The 25,431-nt window shown below is 53.9% G+C and overlaps 15 protein-coding genes across 15 annotated transcripts; 10 read left to right on the plus strand and 5 right to left on the minus strand.

Moving 5' to 3' along the window:
- Positions 1-237: 237 nt before the first annotated feature.
- PHYSODRAFT_405751 (hypothetical protein) lies at positions 238-729 on the plus strand (the record flags this gene model as incomplete). The annotated part of the gene is made up of 2 exons (XM_009538089.1): positions 238-455; positions 534-729. Coding segments are annotated over 2 exons (414 nt in total), but the record flags the coding sequence as incomplete, so codon positions are not given.
- Positions 730-3,002: 2,273 nt separating this feature from the next.
- On the plus strand, positions 3,003-3,718 carry PHYSODRAFT_527469 (hypothetical protein; the record flags this gene model as incomplete). The annotated part of the gene is made up of 2 exons (XM_009538090.1): positions 3,003-3,461; positions 3,539-3,718. 2 exons carry the CDS (start codon positions 3,003-3,005, stop codon positions 3,716-3,718), a joined length of 639 nt encoding a protein of 212 aa, XP_009536385.1.
- Positions 3,719-4,261: 543 nt separating this feature from the next.
- Positions 4,262-4,831, plus strand: PHYSODRAFT_526464 (hypothetical protein; the record flags this gene model as incomplete). Its single annotated transcript, XM_009538091.1, has 3 exons — positions 4,262-4,534; positions 4,613-4,681; positions 4,766-4,831. Coding segments are annotated over 3 exons (408 nt in total), but the record flags the coding sequence as incomplete, so codon positions are not given.
- Positions 4,832-5,491: 660 nt separating this feature from the next.
- PHYSODRAFT_527294 (hypothetical protein) lies at positions 5,492-5,995 on the plus strand (the record flags this gene model as incomplete). The annotated part of the gene is made up of 2 exons (XM_009538092.1): positions 5,492-5,626; positions 5,690-5,995. Coding segments are annotated over 2 exons (441 nt in total), but the record flags the coding sequence as incomplete, so codon positions are not given.
- Positions 5,996-6,052: 57 nt separating this feature from the next.
- PHYSODRAFT_527152 (hypothetical protein) lies at positions 6,053-6,667 on the plus strand (the record flags this gene model as incomplete). The annotated part of the gene is made up of 1 exon (XM_009538093.1): positions 6,053-6,667. A coding segment is annotated over one exon (615 nt), but the record flags the coding sequence as incomplete, so codon positions are not given.
- A 1,277-nt stretch (positions 6,668-7,944) lies between these two features.
- On the minus strand, positions 7,945-8,559 carry PHYSODRAFT_527119 (hypothetical protein; the record flags this gene model as incomplete). The annotated part of the gene is made up of 1 exon (XM_009538094.1): positions 7,945-8,559. A coding segment is annotated over one exon (615 nt), but the record flags the coding sequence as incomplete, so codon positions are not given.
- A 57-nt stretch (positions 8,560-8,616) lies between these two features.
- Positions 8,617-9,120, minus strand: PHYSODRAFT_526143 (hypothetical protein; the record flags this gene model as incomplete). The annotated part of the gene is made up of 2 exons (XM_009538095.1): positions 8,617-8,922; positions 8,986-9,120. Coding segments are annotated over 2 exons (441 nt in total), but the record flags the coding sequence as incomplete, so codon positions are not given.
- Positions 9,121-9,780: 660 nt separating this feature from the next.
- Positions 9,781-10,350, minus strand: PHYSODRAFT_527283 (hypothetical protein; the record flags this gene model as incomplete). Its single annotated transcript, XM_009538096.1, has 3 exons — positions 9,781-9,846; positions 9,931-9,999; positions 10,078-10,350. Coding segments are annotated over 3 exons (408 nt in total), but the record flags the coding sequence as incomplete, so codon positions are not given.
- A 543-nt stretch (positions 10,351-10,893) lies between these two features.
- On the minus strand, positions 10,894-11,609 carry PHYSODRAFT_526578 (hypothetical protein; the record flags this gene model as incomplete). Its single annotated transcript, XM_009538097.1, has 2 exons — positions 10,894-11,073; positions 11,151-11,609. 2 exons carry the CDS (start codon positions 11,607-11,609, stop codon positions 10,894-10,896), a joined length of 639 nt encoding a protein of 212 aa, XP_009536392.1.
- A 1,417-nt stretch (positions 11,610-13,026) lies between these two features.
- PHYSODRAFT_340042 (hypothetical protein) lies at positions 13,027-13,455 on the plus strand (the record flags this gene model as incomplete). Its single annotated transcript, XM_009538098.1, has 1 exon — positions 13,027-13,455. The coding sequence occupies one exon, from the start codon at positions 13,027-13,029 to the stop codon at positions 13,453-13,455; it is 429 nt and encodes a 142-aa protein (XP_009536393.1).
- A 182-nt stretch (positions 13,456-13,637) lies between these two features.
- PHYSODRAFT_306235 (hypothetical protein) lies at positions 13,638-16,082 on the plus strand (the record flags this gene model as incomplete). The annotated part of the gene is made up of 3 exons (XM_009538099.1): positions 13,638-14,480; positions 14,567-15,145; positions 15,168-16,082. 3 exons carry the CDS (start codon positions 13,638-13,640, stop codon positions 16,080-16,082), a joined length of 2,337 nt encoding a protein of 778 aa, XP_009536394.1.
- Positions 16,083-16,703: 621 nt separating this feature from the next.
- On the plus strand, positions 16,704-19,297 carry PHYSODRAFT_306236 (hypothetical protein; the record flags this gene model as incomplete). The annotated part of the gene is made up of 3 exons (XM_009538100.1): positions 16,704-17,335; positions 17,366-17,819; positions 18,035-19,297. 3 exons carry the CDS (start codon positions 16,704-16,706, stop codon positions 19,295-19,297), a joined length of 2,349 nt encoding a protein of 782 aa, XP_009536395.1.
- Positions 19,298-20,240: 943 nt separating this feature from the next.
- Positions 20,241-20,729, plus strand: PHYSODRAFT_306237 (hypothetical protein; the record flags this gene model as incomplete). The annotated part of the gene is made up of 1 exon (XM_009538101.1): positions 20,241-20,729. The coding sequence occupies one exon, from the start codon at positions 20,241-20,243 to the stop codon at positions 20,727-20,729; it is 489 nt and encodes a 162-aa protein (XP_009536396.1).
- A 1,177-nt stretch (positions 20,730-21,906) lies between these two features.
- PHYSODRAFT_340045 (hypothetical protein) lies at positions 21,907-23,364 on the minus strand (the record flags this gene model as incomplete). The annotated part of the gene is made up of 2 exons (XM_009538102.1): positions 21,907-23,221; positions 23,246-23,364. 2 exons carry the CDS (start codon positions 23,362-23,364, stop codon positions 21,907-21,909), a joined length of 1,434 nt encoding a protein of 477 aa, XP_009536397.1.
- Positions 23,365-24,801: 1,437 nt separating this feature from the next.
- On the plus strand, positions 24,802-25,182 carry PHYSODRAFT_527238 (hypothetical protein; the record flags this gene model as incomplete). The annotated part of the gene is made up of 1 exon (XM_009538103.1): positions 24,802-25,182. One exon carries the CDS (start codon positions 24,802-24,804, stop codon positions 25,180-25,182), a length of 381 nt encoding a protein of 126 aa, XP_009536398.1.
- Positions 25,183-25,431: the final 249 nt, after the last annotated feature.

A 25,431-nucleotide genomic window follows, 5' to 3' on the forward strand; every position in this document is an offset into this window, starting at 1 on the left:
GGTTCTCCGCCACCAGCCACGGCAAGCACGGTGACAGCGCAGCCAGCCCCGGCATCGACGGCCTTCGGGCGACGCAGCGGACACGGCGACGATCCTGACGGCGGTAACGGCAGTGACCCCGACGACTCCAGCTCCGACGACGAACATGACGATGTCGGCGACGACAGACCGCCCCGCCAAGCGCCAGCAGCAGCAGCTGCTGTACCTCGACGAGCACCTTGGAACCGACGACGCGCGATTCGGGACCTGGAGCTGCCGACGTTTCTGCCCTCGCCGATGGTGTCCGTATCCACGTGGATCGCGCGTGTTGACTTTGCCCTACAAGGAGCACGACTGTCAGGAAGCGGAGATTGGACTGACAACGAACTGTATTACGTCCTCGGTAACAAGCTACAAGACAACGCTGCACGCTGGTGGGTGCAGATGGACCAGGAGGTACGCGGCGGTGAGAAGACGTGGACGAACTTGAAGGCGGCGCTGGTACGGCGGTACGGAGAACGTCCTGACCGCTCGGCTGCCGAATGGCGCGTGAGCCAACGCCGTATGATCCCTGGCGAGACCTTCGTCGACTTCGCAGCTGGGTTGCGCGATCTGTGCGGTCAGAACCGAGTGAGTGAGCGGGTGTCGCTCGCTCAATTTTACCGCAGCCTGGAGAAGACGACGAGGCAGCTGGTGAAGCAGGCGCCTCGGCCCAGGACACTGAAAGAAGCTGTCGACAAGGCCACCGAAATAGATGACCCCATCGACAACGTAGCGCGCGGCATGTTGAACATTGACCAAGCCTGGGCGACGGCCCCGAACCCGTACATGGTGCCGATGAGCGGTACGACGGGACCCCTGATGGCGATTCCGGGCATTTGAGCAGCTGGCCCCACGGACTTGGCAGCTGGCACGACCATGCAAGAGCTGGATCTGACGCACTTCTCGAACCCGCAGGGCGTCTGGAACAAGTTCACGGGCACGTGGGACATACCCGTCGGACGGCAGTGGAATGGGCGCTATTGGGCGAAGAAGAGCGCGAAGCGTGACCGTCCGGCGCGCGCTGCAGAACCGCCTGCTGCGAGACGTATGGTGTCGGCCAAGGCCGATAAGAAGGCCAAGGTCAGCATGGCAGCGGCCGCAGACGACGAGTACGAAGAGGAGAGCGACGAGGACGAGGAGACGGCTGTCCCTCACGCGCCGGCGCCTGCCATGAAGCGGAAGAGTGCGGTGTGCAGGACAAAGGCGGCGTCGAAGGCGACGACACGGATGGCCAAGGCTGGTGATGCTTCGACGGACGGGAAGCCCGCCTCACGGCAACTTGGTGTGCAATGCCACGCGTGCCATCACTTTGGGCACATTGCTGCCGAATGCCCTGACGACGACGCCCGTGCCCGTAATGAGGAGTACTTGAAGCGCCGCCGTGAGCAGAACCCCCCGGGAAACGAAGAGCGAACGGCGTAGGGGGATTACGTCGTTCGTTGACGCGACAAACTCCCCAGCGGCTGGTGACAGCGGCGGAGATGAACGAGGCGCGTGGCTTGAACGTGTCGGCGACAGCGGTGACGGTGGCTGCCGATGGTGGTGACGAGACGGACGGTGTGAAGATGCTGTCCATTGACGGGAGCGTGGCGGCGGTGCGAATGGCCGCCATGGCTCAATTGAATGAAGAGCTCACGTCGCGAGACGGCGAGCGAGCGACGAGGTATGTGGCGACGGTGAGGCCGAGCATGGCGGCGCTCCGCTACCACTACACGACGGACGAGAACGACAAGAATGATGAACGAGACGAAGGTGAAGTGACGGCGACTCCGGCGGACGCCGCGGACGCAGTGCCGGCGACCACGGTGACCAGGGAGTGCACGGAGGACGAGATGAAGACTGAGAAAGGCGATGCGGCGGCATCCGACGCGCCGATGACTGAAGAAGGCGACGAAGAGCCGCCTGAGACGGCGAAGGGCGAGATGATGGAGCTCGGTATGGAGCTCACGAGCGACATGATGACGGCGTACGGCTCCGTGGCGAAGGTGCGGTCCGCGGTCAAGCAGTCACGGCGTGAGGACAAGCAGCGTCGTGCTGCACGACGAGCCGCGCGAGCAGCACGTGAGGGTGGCGATGTCGAGCGAGTCGTCACCCACCTTCACGAAGAACTACGGGTGTGACGACAGCAGCACCGAGACGAAGCGTCGGAGCGGAGTCGGAGTCGGCAGCGCCAGCGCGAACTTCGGCATGAAACGGACAGGACGCTGCGCGATCTCCCCCCCCCCCCCCCCCCCCCCCCCGCTGCCAGTGTACAATCGCGGTGTGCTGGAAGCGCAGCGTGCCGCGACGAGCAGGAGATCCGACTGGCGATGGACGGGAGGCACAAACGCACTCGGAGTGCTACCGCCATGCTGCGAAGTGAAGATGGGAAGAAGGCTGGGCAGAAGGCCCGGGCTGAAGCCCGCGAGCAGAGCATGTACGAGCGGTGGGAAGCACGTGCCGCGCGCGAGATGTTCGGCATAGAGCCAGATTCGGATTCTGACGGCGGCGCCCTTGCCGAAGCCATTTCCGCTTTGGACGAGGCCGACGAAGAGCTGTCTCCTGGCGGCACGGGCGACTCCGACTACGAGGAGAAGACCCCGTCGTTCGGCACCGACCCAGACGCCAGTGACGAAGATGACGAAGACAACGATGATGAAGAGCGCGAATCGGCCGCTGAAAACGACGGTGAAGAGAGCGAGGATGCTGACGAAGACGACAAAGACTGGCGTGGGAATGAGGGCAACGTCGAAGAGGAAGAAGGTGACGTCGGGAGTGGAGACCGCGCAGACGAAGTGGACAGCGAGGAAGACGACGAAGGGGACGAGATTCGGTTTGTACCCGAACCGAAATCTCACCGAAGTTGGTCCCGCACGTATGACCTTCGCGTGAAGCGAGTTGTGCCTGTGTGGTTCTACGGATTCAGCACCACGTTCGACTCGTGGGATACGTTCCATACCTCGTTCGACGACTTCCAGGCTCAGACATTCCAGCAGTTTTCCATGCGAACAAGTACGTCAGTTTTCCTGCGGAACAAGCAAATTATCGAAAAGGACAAGGAAAGGAAGCGATCCGCAAAGAAGGCCCGGAAACCGATCACCTTGGTTCCGGCGGAATGGGTGACGTACTCGAAAACGCTGGTCTGCACGCATGGTCAGCCCTACGAACCGAAGGGCAAGGGAAAGCGGCACCACAACAACGTTCGCGACACGAAGTGCAAGGCAAGATTGAATGTGCGTGTCGCTGCCACGTTCAGCGGAACTTGGCGTTTACGCGTGAACGCCACCGGCAAACACAATCAAGACTTGAACAAGCATCTTTGGGAGAGCTGCGCGGAGAACCGGACGGTGAAGGACCCGCAGTTGACGGAGGATGTGGCAGTGCTGCATAAGGCTGGGGCGAACACGCACGGGATCTTGCAATACCTGCGTGAACGTACAGGTAAAGTCTTATCACTTTCTGTGTGATTTTGGTTTGTTCCTAACTATTTGCTGTGGATATTTGGTGGTATGTTGTAGGCAAGAAAACCGTGCGGAAGGACGTCCACAACATGGTGCAGCGATACAAACTGACCGAGCAAGCCGGTCTTACTGATGCGCAACGCGCATTTGCAGTGATGGAAGAGATTTGTCTGCAGCACGGTGGCAACTCTGCTCAAATTCTTGTGGATAGCGACTCCAACGTTGCTCGCGTCGCCATGTTCCAGTCCGAAGAATGAAGCGCTTGTTCAAAGCGTTTCCGGAGGTGATTCTCGTTGATGCCACGCACGACACGAACGTGAACCGCTACAAGATGTTCAGCTTCGTAGTGCACGACGTGTTCGGAAAGGTACTGACGTAGACAAGTTTTTTGTTGTGCTGTACTTTAATACACTATTCTAACCTTATCATAGGGTCAATATGTCCATCATGCACTTGTAGACAGTGAGAACAAAGACAATCTGCACCGAGTGATGGAGATCTTCAAAGCAAACAACCCTGACTGGGCCAAAACCCAAGTGGTGATGACGGACAAGGCTGCTCATGAGAAAGAAGTTCTGCGAGAAGAGCTGCCCAACGCTCGGCAACTCTTGTGTCAGTGGCATGTGGTTACCTGGCTGAAGAAGCAGGCTGCACGTCTGGCGCCATCGGTGAAGAAGTCGGTGAAGAGCCTGATGCGGTTGATGGTGTACGCAAGCAACGAGGACGAGTATGAAGATGCAAATGGAGCTGTGTTGGAGTTGCTTGGAGGCGATATATCACACGAGTTGTACCGCACGTTCATGGCAAACTGGGACAGTAACCAGGACGAGTGGGTTTCTTACAAGCGCGGCAACACGCCGCACCTGACGAACAACACCAACAATAGGATCGAGTCCAAGTGGGGGAAGATAAAGGATGTTATTAACGACTCCTTCACTATCGACCAACTCCTGTCTACGCTGATGACGCTGCAGCACTATGCCGAAGAGCAGTATCTCGCAGAATACCATCGAGTTGGGAGCCGGCCTTCGCGGGATTCGGAGGACCGCGAGCTGACGCTGCTGGCTTTGCAGGTGAGCCCGTTTGCCTTCGAATTGGTCGCCAAACAGCACACCTTGGCAACCGGTCCGAACGCAGACTACACGGTTGAGCTGAACACACCAGGACGAGCCACTGTCACGAGCCCAAGGTCTGGAGAAGTGCATGAAGTCAACACGAGGGTAAGCTATTCAAGTTATGGTATACTTTTGGTCTATTCAGTTATCTTTGGTATTGACGACTGACATGTAATCTGTGCTGTACAGACGAATTCCTGCAACTGTATCTTCATGAAGACCTGCTTGCTACCCTGCCGCCACGTGATGTACGTCCGGAGCACGTCCAACTTCGAAACAGTACTGCCCCCGATGCACTGTTTCCCTACACGATGGATTGTGCAGAGTCCAGAAAACAACATCGACTGGGGAGAAATTCCGTGTGGAGGGTTGACGCAAGGGAGCTGTCCGTCTCGAGCGAAGGAGCGAGCTTTGTCGGGGGCTGCGATGTACATCGAAGCCAAGGCAACAACGGAGAAGATCATTGCAAGAATGGCACTTCAATCTACACCCACATTTCGGATCGCGCTGAAGTGGCTTCAGGATTTCTACGAAGCGCTCAACTCCGGCGACGTGGTTGTCTTTGCAGAGCGCGAGGTTCCGGTATTCACGGGGCTTTCTCTAGTGACCTCCAGAGCAAAGGAAACCACCAAGGTTGAAGATACTGGCGGAATCGAAAGAAGTGAGGAGGAGTCCTGCAGCACTGCTGTTGAAGTCGATGTGGCAGCTGATGGAGAAACTCAAACGGGTGCGGAAGCAGAGGAAGATGGCAACGCTACACCCTCCGACCAAACCTTACAAGATTCTACCGAACCCACACGAGTCTCCGCCGAATCGAGAAAGCCGTCAGAAGGACGCCCAAAGGCAGTCACGTGGACGTTTGCGGAGCGTCCAGTGATCAATGGAATGACCAAGGCTCAGCGAAAGCGTGCCTAAGCTAAACAAGACCGTGAAGCTGCATTGGAACTGGCAGCTAAGTACCGCCAACGAAAAGTGGGAACATTGGTTTCATTCGATGATGCTGCCGCTTTGCTTGACGGACCCTACAGTCTATTCCACTCAAAGCCTATGGTTGACGCGCTTGTACTGCCCCAAGTTGATGTTACCGGGCCGCTGTCCGTCCGAGCCTTCAAGATCGACCAAGACATTCCGTTTATCAAGGGTATCCCTCCGCTACCCATTGTGACGGAGGCTATTGACGCTATCAAGATAAGGCAGGACATCGACCTTCTTGCCTACTGGCCAGACTATGGCTACGCTACATTTGATCAGCTGGACGCTATGGCAAGCATCCTGGAGGCGCATCAGCGATTCGCGTTGGTGATGCGCACTACAAAGTGGATTGACGAGGTGGAGAGGCGTGTTGCAGACCTTCGCGAGCCGTTCACGGACACGAGGGCAACCACAAAGGTAAGAAACAATTCACAGCATTTGAACTGAAGATGCACCAAAACTAACAAAGTATCTTGTGTATTGCAGAACGAGCACAAGGCTTACGTCGAAACGCTCAATCTGAGCGTAAATCGCGTGCCCGGTGAATGTGTGAACGGACACCAACTACTGGACTTCCGTGAGAATCTGTGGCTGCATACCACGTCCATCTTGGTGTCGCTGATGGCTTTGCGCGACGCTTACCCGGACGTAGGCATCATCAGCCCCAGCTATCACGACTTTGCGTTGCCGGAGCAAAAACGCAGGACCGCGGCAGGATTCGGGGCCAGCGACCCTAAGAACAAGCGTGTCATTGGAATCATTCACATCGAGCGGCACTGGATGGCGTTTTTAATCGACAGGACGGTCGCCAAGGGCACGAAGACGGCGACATGCTTTATGTTCGACCCTCTACAAAGTCGAAGCAACTACACCGTCATTGAAAAAAGCGTGCGGACCGTGATTGAAGGGGTGCTTCAGCTAGGTGACATGGTGAACTACGAGAAGGTGGAGTGGTGCACTCAGCAGGACAACAGTTCTTGTGGCGTGTGGTGCATCGCAGTTCTGGAGATGCGGCTTTGCGACGCTTCGTGGGACGACTGCATCTACAGGTTGCTGCCGTACCTGCGGCTGCGCTATCTGCAGAAAGCTCTTGCTTTCCTGGGCAAAGAGGCAGCTTGAGAGGGATGAGAGGGTGACTTCAACTTCAATATAATATCATTTGATTTCGGTATTAATTTTGGTGTAACCGAAAATATTGTACCAAAATTAATTTCAACCACCACGAAAATCCGCGAAGTCCCACGATTCCCAAATCTAGAATCGTTCCGAAAAGACTGAATCTCAATGGTGTATTTTGCATACACAAAAACGAAGATAAAATAGTTTTCCCCTAGTTAATGGGTAACATTTCGACACGTGTTTTTGAGGAACAGCGGCGCGCCCTAAATGGTCAAATAATGGCTGTCTAAATTCGGTGGTAGCAGCATCGTCCGCATGCAGACAAGCATTGAGTATCGCTGAGGTACTGTACGGTACAGTACCCTCCCATCCAGACCTCGGGAAGGCTTTACACAATACTGTAAACCGAATTTGCTTTGGGCTCGAGAGCCAGGAGGAGTGCACAATACTTAACAATATATTGTAGCCCAGCATCTCCCTACAGTTAAATCAAGAGTGGTTAAACAGAAGTGTCCCTTGTTGTTGTACACTTCGAAATGCATGCTTCGAAATATGTCGTGCAGTACCGGGGGTTACGTAGAACGTCATCCAGCGCGTAGTGTCAGAGAATGCAAATCGATTGTCACCCCACTGAGGGGAAGTGTATCGATACTGGGAGATCTCAGCACAATGCAAAGTACTGAAGCATGTACCGAACCAAGCTCACCAGTGCAACGCAACCGCAAAGGGATCACCAAAACTGTAGCCAACGCAGCAAGGGTACAGTAGATCATGTACGGGACCACCACGATACAACCATACAGAGAACTGTACCTACCTCAAGGCGTTTGGGGCACTTCTACCTTGTGATTTGGCTTACGAATTCACAGTTGATGGGTTTACTGTTAGTCCCGTGGTCATCGACTCCATACATAGAGTCCCCCAGTACATGTACCGCATCGCCCCTGTCCTAAGCGAAGTTTTGGGACGATGCTGCTACCACCGAATTTAGACAGCCATTATTTGACCATTTAGGGCGCGCCGCTGTTCCTCAAAAACACGTGTCGAAATGTTACCCATTAACTAGGGGAAAACTATTTTATCTTCGTTTTTGTGTATGCAAAATACACCATTGAGATTCAGTCTTTTCGGAACGATTCTAGATTTGGGAATCGTGGGACTTCGCGGATTTTCGTGGTGGTTGAAATTAATTTTGGTACAATATTTTCGGTTACACCAAAATTAATACCGAAATCAAATGATATTATATTGAAGTTGAAGTCACCCTCTCATCCCTCTCAAGCTGCCTCTTTGCCCAGGAAAGCAAGAGCTTTCTGCAGATAGCGCAGCCGCAGGTACGGCAGCAACCTGTAGATGCAGTCGTCCCACGAAGCGTCGCAAAGCCGCATCTCCAGAACTGCGATGCACCACACGCCACAAGAACTGTTGTCCTGCTGAGTGCACCACTCCACCTTCTCGTAGTTCACCATGTCACCTAGCTGAAGCACCCCTTCAATCACGGTCTGCACGCTTTTTTCAATGACGGTGTAGTTGCTTCGACTTTGTAGAGGGTCGAACATAAAGCATGTCGCCGTCTTCGTGCCCTTGGCGACCGTCCTGTCGATTAAAAACGCCATCCAGTGCCGCTCGATGTGAATGATTCCAATGACACGCTTGTTCTTAGGGTCGCTGGCCCCGAATCCTGCCGCGGTCCTGCGTTTTTGCTCCGGCAACGCAAAGTCGTGATAGCTGGGGCTGATGATGCCTACGTCCGGGTAAGCGTCGCGCAAAGCCATCAGCGACACCAAGATGGACGTGGTATGCAGCCACAGATTCTCACGGAAGTCCAGTAGTTGGTGTCCGTTCACACATTCACCGGGCACGCGATTTACGCTCAGATTGAGCGTTTCGACGTAAGCCTTGTGCTCGTTCTGCAATACACAAGATACTTTGTTAGTTTTGGCGCATCTTCAGTTCAAATGCTGTGAATTGTTTCTTACCTTTGTGGTTGCCCTCGTGTCCGTGAACGGCTCGCGAAGGTCTGCAACACGCCTCTCCACCTCGTCAATCCACTTTGTAGTGCGCATCACCAACGCGAATCGCTGATGCGCCTCCAGGATGCTTGCCATAGCGTCCAGCTGATCAAATGTAGCGTAGCCATAGTCTGGCCAGTAGGCAAGAAGGTCGATGTCCTGCCTTATCTTGATAGCGTCAATAGCCTCCGTCACAATGGGTAGCGGAGGGATACCCTTGATAAACGGAATGTCTTGGTCGATCTTGAAGGCTCGGACGGACAGCGGCCCGGTAACATCAACTTGGGGCAGTACAAGCGCGTCAACCATAGGCTTTGAGTGGAATAGACTGTAGGGTCCGTCAAGCAAAGCGGCAGCATCATCGAATGAAACCAATGTTCCCACTTTTCGTTGGCGGTACTTAGCTGCCAGTTCCAATGCAGCTTCACGGTCTTGTTTAGCTTAGGCACGCTTTCGCTGAGCCTTGGTCATTCCATTGATCACTGGACGCTCCGCAAACGTCCACGTGACTGCCTTTGGGCGTCCTTCTGACGGCTTTCTCGATTCGGCGGAGACTCGTGTGGGTTCGGTAGAATCTTGTAAGGTTTGGTCGGAGGGTGTAGCGTTGCCATCTTCCTCTGCTTCCGCACCCGTTTGAGTTTCTCCATCAGCTGCCACATCGACTTCAACAGCAGTGCTGCAGGACTCCTCCTCACTTCTTTCGATTCCGCCAGTATCTTCAACCTTGGTGGTTTCCTTTGCTCTGGAGGTCACTAGAGAAAGCCCCGTGAATACCGGAACCTCGCGCTCTGCAAAGACAACCACGTCGCCGGAGTTGAGCGCTTCGTAGAAATCCTGAAGCCACTTCAGCGCGATCCGAAATGTGGGTGTAGATTGAAGTGCCATTCTTGCAATGATCTTCTCCGTTGTTGCCTTGGCTTCGATGTACATCGCAGCCCCCGACAAAGCTCGCTCCTTCGCTCGAGACGGACAGCTCCCTTGCGTCAACCCTCCACACGGAATTTCTCCCCAGTCGATGTTGTTTTCTGGACTCTGCACAATCCATCGTGTAGGGAAACAGTGCATCGGGGGCAGTACTGTTTCGAAGTTGGACGTGCTCCGGACGTACATCACGTGGCGGCAGGGTAGCAAGCAGGTCTTCATGAAGATACAGTTGCAGGAATTCGTCTGTACAGCACAGATTACATGTCAGTCGTCAATACCAAAGATAACTGAATAGACCAAAAGTATACCATAACTTGAATAGCTTACCCTCGTGTTGACTTCATGCACTTCTCCAGACCTTGGGCTCGTGACAGTGGCTCGTCCTGGTGTGTTCAGCTCAACCGTGTAGTCTGCGTTCGGACCGGTTGCCAAGGTGTGCTGTTTGGCGACCAATTCGAAGGCAAACGGGCTCACCTGCAAAGCCAGCAGCGTCAGCTCGCGGTCCTCCGAATCCCGCGAAGGCCGGCTCCCAACTCGATGGTATTCTGCGAGATACTGCTCTTCGGCATAGTGCTGCAGCGTCATCAGCGTAGACAGGAGTTGGTCGATAGTGAAGGAGTCGTTAATAACATCCTTTATCTTCCCCCACTTGGACTCGATCCTATTGTTGGTGTTGTTCGTCAGGTGCGGCGTGTTGCCGCGCTTGTAAGAAACCCACTCGTCCTGGTTACTGTCCCAGTTTGCCATGAACGTGCGGTACAACTCGTGTGATATATCGCCTCCAAGCAACTCCAACACAGCTCCATTTGCATCTTCATACTCGTCCTCGTTGCTTGCGTACACCATCAACCGCATCAGGCTCTTCACCGACTTCTTCACCGATGGCGCCAGACGTGCAGCCTGCTTCTTCAGCCAGGTAACCACATGCCACTGACACAAGAGTTGCCGAGCGTTGGGCAGCTCTTCTCGCAGAACTTCTTTCTCATGAGCAGCCTTGTCCGTCATCACCACTTGGGTTTTGGCCCAGTCAGGGTTGTTTGCTTTGAAGATCTCCATCACTCGGCGCAGATTGTCTTTGTTCTCACTGTCTACAAGTGCATGATGGACATATTGACCCTATGATAAGGTTAGAATAGTGTATTAAAGTACAGCACAACAAAAAACTTGTCTACGTCAGTACCTTTCCGAACACGTCGTGCACTACGAAGCTGAACATCTTGTAGCGGTTCACGTTCGTGTCGTGCGTGGCATCAACGAGAATCACCTCCGGAAACGCTTTGAACAAGCGCTTCATTCTTCGGACTGGAACATGGCGACGCGAGCAACGTTGGAGTCGCTATCCACAAGAATTTGAGCAGAGTTGCCACCGTGCTGCAGACAAATCTCTTCCATCACTGCAAATGCGCGTTGCGCATCAGTAAGACCGGCTTGCTCGGTCAGTTTGTATCGCTGCACCATGTTGTGGACGTCCTTCCGCACGGTTTTCTTGCCTACAACATACCACCAAATATCCACAGCAAATAGTTAGGAACAAACCACAATCACACAGAAAGTGATAAGACTTTACCTGTACGTTCACGCAGGTATTGCAAGATCCCGTGCGTGTTCGCCCCAGCCTTATGCAGCACTGCCACATCCTCCGTCAACTGCGGGTCCTTCACCGTCCGGTTCTCCGCGCAGCTCTCCCAAAGATGCTTGTTCAAGTCTTGATTGTGTTTGCCGGTGGCGTTCACGCGTAAACGCCAAGTTCCGCTGAACGTGGCAGCGACACGCACATTCAATCTTGCCTTGCACTTCGTGTCGCGAACGTTGTTGTGGTGCCGCTTTCCCTTGCCCTTCGGTTCGTAGGGCTGACCATGCGTGCAGACCAGCGTTTTCGAGTACGTCACCCATTCCGCCGGAACCAAGGTGATCGGTTTCCGGGCCTTCTTTGCGGATCGCTTCCTTTCCTTGTCCTTTTCGATAATTTGCTTGTTCCGCAGGAAAACTGACGTACTTGTTCGCATGGAAAACTGCTGGAATGTCTGAGCCTGGAAGTCGTCGAACGAGGTATGGAACGTATCCCACGAGTCGAACGTGGTGCTGAATCCGTAGAACCACACAGGCACAACTCGCTTCACGCGAAGGTCATACGTGCGGGACCAACTTCGGTGAGATTTCGGTTCGGGTACAAACCGAATCTCGTCCCCTTCGTCGTCTTCCTCGCTGTCCACTTCGTCTGCGCGGTCTCCACTCCCGACGTCACCTTCTTCCTCTTCGACGTTGCCCTCATTCCCACGCCAGTCTTTGTCGTCTTCGTCAGCATCCTCGCTCTCTTCACCGTCGTTTTCAGCGGCCGATTCGCGCTCTTCATCATCGTTGTCTTCGTCATCTTCGTCACTGGCGTCTGGGTCGGTGCCGAACGACGGGGTCTTCTCCTCGTAGTCGGAGTCGCCCGTGCCGCCAGGAGACAGCTCTTCGTCGGCCTCGTCCAAAGCGGAAATGGCTTCGGCAAGGGCGCCGCCGTCAGAATCCGAATCTGGCTCTATGCCGAACATCTCGCGCGCGGCACGTGCTTCCCACCGCTCGTACATGCTCTGCTCGCGGGCTTCAGCCCGGGCCTTCTGCCCAGCCTTCTTCCCATCTTCACTTCGCAGCATGGCGGTAGCACTCCGAGTGCGTTTGTGCCTCCCGTCCATCGCCAGTCGGATCTCCTGCTCGTCGCGGCACGCTGCGCTTCCAGCACACCGCGATTGTGCACTGGCAGCGGGGGGGGGGGGGGGAGATCGCGCAGCGTCCTGTCCGTTTCATGCCGAAGTTCGCGCTGGCGCTGCCGACTCCGACTCCGCTCCGACTCAGCACTGTCGCGCTGCGCACGCGTCACATGGGCGTCTTCGGGGCCGGGACAGCGCTTCGATGAGCCAGGCTAATAGAAGCAAATGTCAGTAACACATATTCCTTACCCATGACTCGCATGTAAGCGTACCGTGCCAGTTGTGCGCGCCATTCTTGTGCAGGGACCTTCACTCTTGCTTCTTTCTCTCTTGGGGCCAATCGACGAACGCCATCCAAAACGGGGGGCGCGGGGCGGCTCTTATTTTTCGAAAAATCAGTGCCTCCGACGGTAAGGTAATTTATTGTCCTGACAAGTTCAACCCGAACCTCGAAAACTGGCTATATCTGGTCTACCAAATCTTCACAGGATTCGACTGCAATCACACTGAACAGGGAACACCGTTTTGGTGGTAGCAGCGTGTGCCGTCTGCATGCTTGGACGAATCACCAATGGCATGCGCCCTGTACACCCCCTTGACCTCAAGGATTATGCATCCCATCTTGAATTTATCATGATCATGTCCGGCTTTTTAACGGATCACGGACCGCAGCCGTTCATCATTTCCCGATTCTAGCTCACGCCCCTCAGCCCCCTGGACGCCTTGAGCCATGCAAGTGTATCAACTCTTCCTTGTAGCTGCGGCTTCGATCCTCATCAGTGGTCAAACGCTTGCTGCTACGGACTCTACTCAAGCGGTCGTCTCGGGGGCTACCACGAACATTGAGCCCGCACCAGTACAGACCGACGCCAAGCGTTTCATGAGGGCTCTTAAGACAACTGCAAAGGAAGACGACGAAGAGAGAGGGCTTGTGGCGGACGGCTTGAGATTCGTAGCTAAAAAGCTCAAGAAGATGGGGTGGACGAGCCTTGGGAACAAATTTCTGTTCCAAGCTTGGAAACGCGAACAGTTGACCACAGCGCAGGCGGCAAACGATATTAAGCTCATGACGTCTCCCGGTCTAATGGGCCAGCGCGATTTGGATCTCTACGGAAGGTATGCCACAATGATGGCGAATGCCAAGAAGGTGACCCAGTAGTACGTTACGAGAGTCAATGAAAGATGCCATCCCAGCACTGTTTTGGTGCCAAGTCAGTAGCTATTGTACTATAGACCTACTGGCTTAGTACACACAGTAAACGGAATGTCATCTTTCTTTTTAGTCGTTTCCTTTCACGCTTTTGCCAGGCCGGAAGCCCATTTTGGAATTAGCGTCAAACGATGAACGAGGAGGAAGATTCATATACTACCGAGCTGAAGCAGCGCTGGGGGTTCCTCACTTCGTGGTGGGAGGCGTTAAAGCCCTGTATCGCGTACGCCTTCCCTGAGACTGCGCGCACCGAAGAGCATGTCTGGATCGCCGCCGACATCGTCCTCGAAGTCACGATGCCAAACCGTCGAGGCTCTAGCCGAGATGAAACAACTTTTCGGAAACAATTCCAAGAGGTACAGGAGGCGCTGGCGCTGCTCGTAGCAGTGGAACACGCAGACCCCCGCGCTTACGTCCATATCCTCACGCGTTGTTGTGGACTGGTGATGGGGAGGTTTGGCGAAGAACTTAAGACAGTTAATATCGAGACGCGGTTTTTGCCGGATGTGGATGTAGCCAAGTCTGAAAATCAGACCGATGACGGGGCTACCGTGTACGATATCGTACGATTTTGCGGTACGCATCAACGTGAGCACCCCAGCGAGGAATACCTGGCAGCTTTGAGTCAGATCGCAGCTCTGAACGAGAAGTTGAAACCAGGAGAGCCTGGCGCGGATATTACAATCCCAGTGAAGTTGCAGTTTTCGAGCGACATGAAAGGAATTCCTGCTTGGGCATCTCGCGATGACGCCAGTATGTTTTCAGATATCACAAGGGCTGAAAAGGAGATTGAGACGCAGTGGACGACGTACAATGAGGAGGAGGAGAAGGCTCTGGAGCCTGGAACACTTCGCTGTACTTTTGTTCTGGAGCCGATGGCAGCAGATTTCAACGGATTAGGCTCCCGCACCGAGTTCGGCACCTCAATGTCTCCATGGATTGCATGTGCGATTGGAGACCTGCTGAGGAACAACGTGTGGTTCTCTTTTCTTAAGGTCACATTGAGTATTGAGCGAACAGATCGAGACCACGAGCTTGAGGCTCGAAAGTCTCTCGGCAGGCATCTTTGCATGTAGTGACCAGAAACGCTGAGCATGCTCATATTTGTTACTACTTGGAGCGTCCTTCGACAACTCAAGATCGAGCATTTTCACAGCTGAAAGTTTTGAAACTCACGTGTGAGGCGACAATGCCGGCTTGGGACTTTGAGGCGATGTGTTCGGCGCTGGTGGCGACCAGATCGACGAGGAAGCTTGCGCTGGAACTGGACATCGACACTGAGGACCCCACGAACCGGAATCACTGGTGGAAATGGCTCGCCTACGCTCTGTTCTCTAAGCGAGCTCGTGCTTGCTCCTCACTTAGAACTCTGATTTTGCCAGAGCTAGGGAGGCTGACTGTTGCTGATGTACACGCTTTCGCTTCCGTCCTGGCGTCAGAGCACTCTGAGGAAACGCTATGTGGCACACCTCGTGGGGCGATTGAGGAGCGAGACGCAACGCTGACGCCTGGCTCTCCGATTCGGTGGGAGTTTGATCAAGTAGGACAGCCTGTTGTACACTCTCGGCTTCTTACACTGGACATGTCTATCGAGTCCGTGCGGACGTTCAGCGACGACGGCACGAGCGAGTGGTGCCGGGTTTGGTCATTGCCAAGTCCAGCGCTGCAACTTGGAATTCAATGGCGAATCGCGTACAAACAGCAGCCAACTGGGTATCACGTCGCTCACGCTTGAGTTCCCCGAGTCGGACATTGCGACGACGGTGATGGTAGCTCCATTTATCAAAGTGATTGGGCCTTCGCTGACTATGTTGACACTGAGCGAGCCGCAAAAAAAACGTGCACGTGATTTCGACGAGAACGTGGTTATCCAGAGCTGTCCCAATCTGCTGGAACTGACACTTGTGAGAGACCTCATTGAAGTACAGCTCGACTTTCGTGAATACCGAGCGACGAAGACGCCAGTACCCCAGTTGACTTTCTCGTGGTTTTCTGTTCCGAAACTCGTCGGCTACCTGAGCGACCCCGAGAATCCTCTGACGAGGTGTACCAGACGCCTGAAGGTTTCTCTACAGAAATGTATTGTTCCAGTTGCCGATCTCGAATCTGGCAGAGCACCAAATTTCCGATACTACGTGGATGCAGTTGTGGAAATGCTGGAGAAGAACGACAGGCTGGAGTATCTGTCGGTGGAGTCGCCCTACATCAGATACGTTTCAGATTTCAAAAACTTCCACCTCAAGCCGATCCGTCGACAGCTCGAGCCACTTCCGAAGAAGTGCATGCTCGCGTTCTTGAGTGTCCTCGAGTCAAGAACATCAACGGATTCAACAGAGAGGATGGAGGCTCAAACGTCCGAGGCGATGGTTGGGGATATTGATCAGCATGTGGTGGCGAAGAGTTTCTCGTTTGCGGCCCTACCCGTTCTCCGCGAAGTTTATTTCGAGTCGAATCAGGGGTTATCATGTCTGTGGATGAAGGTGGACAACTACAGTTGCAAGGGCGACACGGACATTTCTTCCAGGCAGAGCCCTCTCAGCAACCTCAACCAGATCATTATGATGAACAAGTACTAGAGAGACTGATGTGGCCCCCAGCTGCGGTTTGAGAGTGTCGAGCGCTGGAACTTGTGCATGTTGAAATGCTGGCGCTTTTGGAGACGATGGGTCAACGTGGTTTTGATGAGGAAGCGCCAGGTGCTGAGTATGTGCATCAGTTCATGTCGAAATGCTGGTGCTTCTGTGGTGTAGTGGTTACAAGGCAAAATACAGGCTCGACACCGTAGAGCACAATGCAATGCTCACTTTTTCGTTAGTAGTACGACAAAGTTTTTTTTTAAGGTACGTGGATATGTTGGGGATAATAAGCCGGCCTGGATCTCCGCTTGAATGACGCTTTAGTCTTCATAGCACAAGAAATATCTCGCGCCAAGTTAGACATGCGATCGATGTTGCTCCGTTTGCCAGTTGAAGTACCTTGCAGTACTGCTAATATCAAGTCTCCGAGTAACGTTAGATACAGCTTTTCGGTCTCGTTCTTTTACTCCCTTTCTCTCTGCCCAGGTTCATTTTCCGTTAGCAGCGTCGCTGGGGCCTTGGTGGGCTGCGTTAAAGCCCTGCATCGCGTGCACCTCCTCTGAGACTGCGAGCACCAAGGAGTATGTTTGGACCGCCCCTGACATTGTTCTCAAAGTCACCATGCCAAACCGTCGAGGCTCTAGCCAAGATGAAGCCGCGTTTCGGAAACAATTCCAAGAGGTACAGGAGGCGCTGGCGCTGCTCGTAGCAGTGGAGCACGCAGACTACCACGCGTACGATTATATCCTCGCTCATTGGAGTGGAGTCATTCGAGGCAGATTTGGTGAAGAACTCAACGCAGTCTGCTTTGAGAGGAAGTTTTTGCTGGATTTGGATGTAGCCAAGTACGAGAACCAGACCGGCGTCGAAGCTATCGCGTACGACCTCGTACGATTTTGCGGTACACGTCAACGCGAACACCCCGGCGAGGAATATCTGTCGGCTTTGCGTCAGATCGCAGCTCTGGACAAGAATTTGAAGCCAGGGGAGCCTGGCGTGGACATCAAAATCCCAGTGAAGTTGCAATTTTCGAGCCATATGAGTGGAATGCCGGCTTGGAATTCTCGTAATGACGCCAAGATACTTGTAGGTGTCGCGGAGGCTGAGAAGGAGATTGAGACGCAATGGACGACGTACAATGGGGGAGAGGAAAAGAAGGCGCTGGAGCCTGGAACACTTCGCTGTACTTTTGTTCTGGAGCCGATGGCGGCTGAATTCGACGCATTCGGCTCTCGCACGGAGTTCGACGGCCTGTAGGCTACGCGAGTTGCACAAGCGATTAGACTTCTATTGAAGAACGGGGTGTGGTTCTCCTTTCTGGACATCACGTTGAGTATTGATCGTACGGGTCGAGGCCACGAGCTTGAGGCTCGGAAGTCCCTCGGATTCCTTCTCACTCATCTGCTGACAAGCAAGCGCCACGACCCGAAGCATGCTCATATTAGTTACCACTTGGAGCGTCCTTCGATAGCTCAAGATCCAGGATTCTCGCAGCTGAAAGTTCTGAAACTCACGTGTGAGGCGACAATGCCAGCTCGGGACTTTGAGGCGATGTGTTCGGCGCTGGTGGCGACCCGATCGACGAAGAAGCTTGCGCTGGAACTGGACATCGACACTGAGGACCCCACGAACCGGAATCACTGGTGGAAATGGCTCGCCTACGCTCTGTTCTCTAAGCGAGCTCGTACTTGCTCCACGCTGAAAACCCTCATCATCCCTGAATTAGGACGGCTGACAGTAGCTGACTGCGTGCTTTCACTTCTGTTCTAGCATCGGAGCACCAGGAGGAGACGTTGTTTGGCACTGCTCGTGGTGTGATTGAGGAGAGAGGCGCACGGGTCTTCGATTAGACGGGAATTCGACGGACAAGGAGAGGCTGTTGCAAATTCTCGTCTACTTACGATGGATACGTCTACCAAGTTTGTGCGGACGCTCAGTGACGACGGTAACAGCGAGTGGGTGGAGTTCTCATTGCGGGATTTGGTCGTTGTCAAGTTCAGCGCTGCGACTTGGAATTCGAGCGTGAATCGCAAGCAAACCGGAGTGCGAGTGGTATCACGTCGCTTACACTTGGTTTCCCCGAGTCGCACATTGCGACGGTGTTGGCGGTACCTCCGTTGATTGAAGCGATTGGAACTTCCTTGAAGGTGTTGATAGTGAACGGCCCAAAAATTGTCCATCCACGAAATGTTGACGAGAACGCGATCATCCGAAGCTGCCCCAATCTACTGGAGCTGACACTTGCTAGGGAGATAATTGAGGTCCAGCTCGACTTTCGCGACTACCGTGCGACCAAGTCACCGATACCAAAACTGACTTTCTCGTGGGTTTCGGTTCCAGAATTCGTCGGCTATCTCAGTGACCCTGAAAATCCTCTGACCAAGTGTGCCCGCCGCCTGAAGGTGTCTCTACAAACGTGTACTGTTCCTCTGGAGCAGCTCGAATCTGGCAACGCACCAAGCTTCCGGTACTATGTGGATGCGATTGTGAGTATGCTGGAGAGGAACGAAAGGCTGGAATACCTGTCCGTCGAGTCACCCTATATCAGATACTTTTCAGATTCCGGAAGTTTCCACCATAAGCCAATCTTTAGACAACCCAAGCCACTTCCGAAGAAGTGCATGCTCGCGTTCTTGAGTATTCTCGAGTCGAGAACATCAACGGATTCAACAGAGAGGATGGAGGCTCAAACGTCCGAGGCGATGGTTGGGGATATTGATCAGCATGTGGTGGCGAAGAGTTTCTCGTTTGCGGCCCTACCCGTTCTCCGCGAAGTTTATTTCGAGTCGAATCAGGGGTTATCATGTCTGTGGATGAACGCGGACAACTACAGCTACAAGGGCGACACGGCCGTTTCTTTGATGCGTACCACAGAAGCGAACGAGATCGTACGTGATAGCTTCGACGTCGTTATCCACGTCCACATCGAGCAGGAACTCCACCGCCATCCTCACATCGCCTCGCTGAATTCCACATCAATGAGTGAGGATAAAGTCATAGTCTGCGTGTTCGACTGCTGCCAGCAGCAACAGTGTCTCTTCAACTTTCTGGAATTGGTGCCGAAACGCTGCTTCATCTTGGCTCGAGCCTCGACGGGTTGGCATGGTGATCCGGTGAACGATGTCAGGGGCGGTCCAAATATGCTCGCGAGCGCTGTCAGCCGCAGGCAGGGTGTGACCAATGCAGGACTTCAACGCAGCCCACCATGGAGATAGAAACCCCCAGTGTTGCCTCATTTCGGTAGTGAAAGCATTGTCGGCCATCGTTGTATGCTGACGGAAGTCCGGAGAATGAGCGAAACCGCTCAAAAGTACCTTTCAGAAAACAAAACAGAGTTTTTTTTACCAAAGTCCTGCTTCGTAGGTTCCTGACCTAACTTAAGTTAACCAAAGAATGAATACTACACTGTGCTCTACGGTGCAAGCCTGCATTCAGCCTTGCAAGCATTGCCCCACAGAAGCACCAGTGTTTCAACACGCAGAGTCGAGCACTAGACACCCTCACACCGCAGCCTGGGGCCACACCAGTCTCTCCAGCACTTGTTCATCATAATGATCAGGTTGAGGTTACGAGGAATACCTGGCGGCTTTGAGTCAAATCGCAGCTCTTGACAAGAATTTGAGGCTGGCGTGGATCTCAAAATCCCAGTGAAGCTGCAGTTTTCAAACTACATGAATACCCGACTCTTCCTCTCGCGATGATGCTAAACTACTTTCCGATATCGCAAAGGCTGAGGAGGAGGTCGAGACGCAGCGGAAGGAATGCGCTGGGAGGGAGGAGAAAAAGGCTTTGGAGCCAGGGACACTTCGCTGAACGATTGTACTGGAGCCGATGACTGCAGATTTTATCGGGTTAGCGCCCGACGCAGGGATGTCTCCATGAATTGCAAACGCGATTGGGGAATCTAGTGGAGAACGTGTGGCTTTCATTTCATGATATCCCTTTGACTATTCAACGTCCAGACCAGGAGCTTGAGGCTCGCAAGTCCCTCTGGTTCCTCCTCCGTCGTCTCCTAAGCAACAATCGCCACACATTGAACCAAGGCCACACTCGTTACCACCCCGGACATCCACTGACAGCTCAAACGCCTCAAGATTCGAAGTTTTCGCGGTTGAGATTTCTTAAGTTGATGTGTGAGGTCACAATGACTTTGAAGCCATGTGCTCTGCGATGGTGCATACACGAACGACGCAGAAGCTCGCGCTAGAGTTGGAGATCAACCCTGGCGACCGCACGAACCGAAATCACTGGTGGAAATGGCTCGCGTACGCTCTGTTCTCTATGCGAGCTCGTGCTTGCTCCTCACTCAGAACTCTGATTATACCATTCTTAGGGGAGCTGACCGGTGTTGATGTTCGTGCTTTCACTTCTGTACTAACGTCGGAGCACCCAGAAGAAACGTTGTATGACACTCCTCGTGGTGTGAAGGAGGAGCAAGACGCAACGCTGGCACCGGGAGCTCCGATTAGGTGGGATTTCGACGATCAAGTGCAACCCGTCTTGGACTCTCGTCCTCTCACACTCTACACACCCATCTATTTTGTGAAGACGTTTAGTGATGATGGTACAATTGAGTGGGTACACGCCATGATTGCCGGATTTGGTCATTGCCAAGTCCAGCGGTGCAATCTGGACTTCCATGGGTAAAACTCGTGCGAATGGGAGTTCAACAGGTATCACCTCGCTTACAATTGACATCCAGTCGGAGGAAATAGAGAATTTTGCGATAGTTCCTTTCCTCAAATCGATCAGGTCTTCGCCAAAGTGCTGATACTGGAAGGTCCGACGAGTGTCTATACCGGACGAATGGACGAGAACGCAGTTATCTAGAGTTGCCCCAATCTGCTGGAGTTGACGCTTGCTAGGGAAATAATTATGGTGCAGCTTGACTTCCATGAATATCGCGCATCGAGTACTCCGATACCGGAGCTGACATTTCCGTGGGTTGACGTACCAGACTTCGCTAAATATCTGAGCGAGCCTGGAAATCCTCTGACGAAGTGTGCCCGACGGTTGAAGATTTATCTATCCCAATGTTTTGCTCCTGTCGCCCACCTCGAATCTGGCAACGCAACAGATTCCGCGTACTAGTTGTGAGCATGCTGGAGAAGAACCAAAGGCTGGAATATTTGTCTATCGAGTTATCCTATCTCAGAGACGTTTCAGATTTCGGGAGCTTCCATCTCAAGCCGATCTTTCTACAGCGCAAGCCACTGCCGAAGAATTGTATGCTGGTATTCTTGGGTGTACTTGAGTCGAGAACGTCGAGAACGTCGAGGGAATCAACGAAGAATAGAAACCGAAGACTGCAGGATCTGAGACGAGTGGTGCGGACCTCGTTCGTCATGTGGTGGCGAATATTTTCTCGTTTGCGTGCCCGCCTGGGCTCCGTGAAGCGTATTTTGAGTCCCTATAGCAGTGTATATTAATCAACAAGACCAGGAAGATCTAACGGTACTAGGGCGGTATGGAGACGTTTCCATGAGGGAACAACTCCAGCAAGCTCAAGCTGCTCAAAAAGATCAATGGAACGAATCAGAGGGTATCATCGAGCGTTTATGCTGATAATGCGTTGCTGAAAAGGCTGGTGCTTCAGAGTCTGCATAACTAACGCGAAAAGTTATCGATGCACGTACAGCAGGCAAGGCAGTGAGAGCTTGATCAGGGAAGGGGACGAAGTGTCCGTATAATGAAGCGTTTGATGAAAAGGAAACCAGTTTTTTATTTTTCTTCTTTTGAAGGCAGTACTCAACAATATCTCACGTTAGCTACCTACTGCTGCGATGTCATACACACATTCCCCCGTGTGTGTCCCCACTCACACTTACTTCTCGCGACGCGAGTCGTACTCTGCGAGGATCTCCTCGGCCGACTTGCCCGACGTCTCCGGCACGAGCTTGAGGCCCAGCAGGAAGAAGACGGCCAGCAGCACCACGAACGGCACGTACGCGTAGTCGCCCAGCGCGTCCGAGATGTACGGGTAGGCCACGCCCACGATGAGGTTGCAGAGCCAGTTGATCCCGATGCAGAGCGACGACGCGTGGGCTCGGATCGAATCTGGGAAGATGTCGGCTGTCATGACCCACACGAGCGGTCCCAGCGTCACGCCGAACGCGATCACGTAGAGCGCCGTGAAGACGATGGACAGCGCCGACACGTTGATGACGAACGCCACGGTCATGAGCACGGCCATGACGAACATGCCGCCGAGGCCCCAGAGGATCATGTTGCGCGCGCCGAAGCGGTTGGCCATGACGCCCGTGAAGAAGGCGGGCCAGATGTTGATGAAGTCGATGATGAGCGTGCCGATGCGCGAGTCCGAGATGCCCGCCGACTTGAAGATGGAGCCCGAGTAGTAGAAGACGGCGTTGATGCCCGAGAGCTGCTGCGCGCACGAGAGCAGGATGCCACACGCCATCTGCATGCGGTAGCGAGGGGCAAACATGGACTCCTTCTTGGGGGCGTCGCTGGCCTCCTCAACGGCGTCCGGATTCTTGTTGACCTCGAGCCACGACATGGCCGTGGCCACGTGCTCCTCGCCGTAGAGGCGAGCGATGACCTGCTTGGCCTCCTCCGTTCGGCCCTTGGTCAGCAGCCACGCCGGACTCTCGATGCAGAACTTGGGGGCCAGCACCAGATAGATCACGGCGAGGATGCACGGGAAGACCGCCAGGTAGCGCCAGCTCGTGTTGGTGAAGAAGAAGGTGATGGCCGGGAACAAGATGCCGATGGTCGTGAAGATCTGCAGCCCCAGGCCCAGCATGTTGCGCATGTGCGGAGGCGAGAGCTCGTTCACGTACGCGCCGATGGTGCCCGTGGCCGTGCCTGAGGCCAGGCCCGAGATCAAGCGGCCCGCGGCGAAGGCCCAAATGTTGGACACCGACGCCTGCACTACACCACCCACGAACATGAAGACGCAATTGCCCATGAGCGCCTTCTTGCGGCCGTACTTGTCGCTGAAGTAGCCGCAGCAGAGTGAGCCGATCATGGCGCCGAAGATCCACGCGTTCACGGCGAACGTCCACTGCACCTTGGAGTGGCCAGGGAACATGAGGCACGTGAACTCGGCCACAGGGCGCGCGTCGCACTGGTCTTCGTCGTTGTACTGCGACAGGTTGGTCTGCGAGGTGGACCAGCCGCTCTGGAAGGGCTACAACCACGACAGGAACGCCGTCGTGTACAGGATCGCCTTGGGCTTGATCAGACGCGCGGCCGCCTTGTTGGCCTCGTCGAACGCCGTTGTCGCCTTGGGGGTCGAGGCCTCCTTGTAGCTGTCCGCCATGCTTGCTCGCTCTGCTTTGCGTTGCTAGAAGACACTTGGGTCGATGCCAGCAAATTGGAAAGTGAGCGGCTTCGGAGTTGACTGTCTCGGCGTGAAACGACCGACAAAGCGAAGGGACTTGGACGTGCAGGGTGTGTGCGCAGTGTAGATAATGTACTGCTGGAAAGGCACAGGAATCCAGGAAAGAAATGATGCTCGTTACGAGAACTGACTGCGCATTGCGACAGTCGCTCGTTGCGTTGATCGGGACCTAGCAACGACGAGTTTACTTTAGTCTTTGTACAGTACTGTACAGTGCAGTCCAACAACCGACAAACATCGAGACTTTGTACTGTTAACTGCAATCGCAGTTTGCTTCTGATCGACGCTACTCGTGAGGGCAACAAATCTGGCGACGAAATATTATATTAAGTACTCGAAACGCCTCCGAGAGCTAGAGCAAACTCGAGCCTCTGTCTAGACTACTAAAAAATCGTGATACCGTGGCGGCGAACCCCGCTTCCCGCTCGATCTCTGTGCTTGCCTTGCTCACCTCTTCGTTGACACAGTGATGAGTTTTCTGAAGTTCGTCCGTCTTTGTCCGAAAAGCCTCCAAACACCACGGTACTGTACCACCAGCACCGGCGGGCTCGACGCTTGTACTGTAACTTACTGTACGTACAATCCGGCAAGTCCAGGACCTCCATTGCAAGCAAAGGGAGTGGACATTGCGGTACGTATGGTACTATGGCACTGTAGATACACGACCTTGTTCGGGCACTAACAGTACCTCGTTTTTGCTGCACTGTGTGCGTCGTGTTATGGGCGTGATGGATGACAAACTCGGTCGGTCTAGAAACAGGCCGGATGCGTTCACGATGTGCTTCAGCGGGGGAGTTTATTGATCAAACGTATCTTCTTGCTTGAAGTTTGATAGCTGTCGCAGCTTCAGACGCTGCAACTTTGGCCCTCTCCGCGTCGGCCAGCTAAGCGATTTGCCGGATCGCGACCTCAAGCGGCAACGCATGGTGCAGATCTCCTCAACGAAGAAATCAAGTGGAGGAAGCACTTTCTTCAGTGACTCCGACTTGTTAGCTTGTGAAGTTGCAGCGGTACACACTACAGCGCTGGACAGGGCAGCTTTGGAATCTGGTGATGTAGCGCATCAGTTAGAGCGTGTTCGCCAGGTAGCTGGAGATGGAGATGGCCTCTCATCAACTCTATTTCTTGTCTTTTGATTGGTCAAAATAGTTTAGTTCACAACGTGACAACTGGAGAATTTCCCCGTCTCCTTCTCCAGCTCCCAGAGGTGGAGAAGGAGAAAGTAGCTGGAGATTGAGGCAGTTCAGCCGCACAGACAATGGACGAAGAGGAAGCTGTACTGGTTGAGAATCCGACGATGCGCCGCGAGGCCCTAAGGAACAGATTCGTACCGTGACCTCACTGCACTTTGAGCCCATGCTACAGTCAGCCGCGTATGCAAGTTGGTTTGAAGACAATCTTCGCTGCACCAAGCCGACTTTCCCACGGATTGCTGGTTTACTACGAGATCAAGGTGTTCTGTTTGCTGCTGCCAAAGTACGGCAGCATAGCTTTGAGAAGAAAGTTGCAGCCGCGCTTTACTTTTTAGGCTCAACTGGTGGGTACCGAGAGGTCGGTGGTGCTATGGGTATGTCACGGAGCTACGTAATGGAGATTACGACCGAGGTGGTGCGCGTCTTACGAGCAATGGCGGCGGCTGTCATTTCGTTTCCACGCAGGAGAGAGGACTGGGATGCGATCGAGTCAGGTTTCGCTGCGCGTCATGGCTTACCTGGTGTGGTGGTCGCCACTGGCTGACGGAAACGGAGGCGCAGCTCTCGGAGCGTCATCGGCAGCTTGGTCTTGCCACGAGTCCGGTCTCGGGCACAGCCGACGAAGAAACAGCAAAGTAAGGAGAAGGAGAGCGAGTCGTTGCAGTTGCACTGTGATTGGCTAATTTTACCTAGATGCGCTCTGTTGTAGCGAACAAGCTGGAGATGGAGATGCACCAACTCCCTGCAGATATCCATCTCCAGCTGCGTAGCGAACACGCTCTTACGAGATAGT

This window comes from Phytophthora sojae (assembly GCF_000149755.1).
Source record: "Phytophthora sojae unplaced genomic scaffold PHYSOscaffold_11, whole genome shotgun sequence".
Classification (NCBI taxonomy): domain Eukaryota; phylum Oomycota; class Peronosporomycetes; order Peronosporales; family Peronosporaceae; genus Phytophthora; species Phytophthora sojae.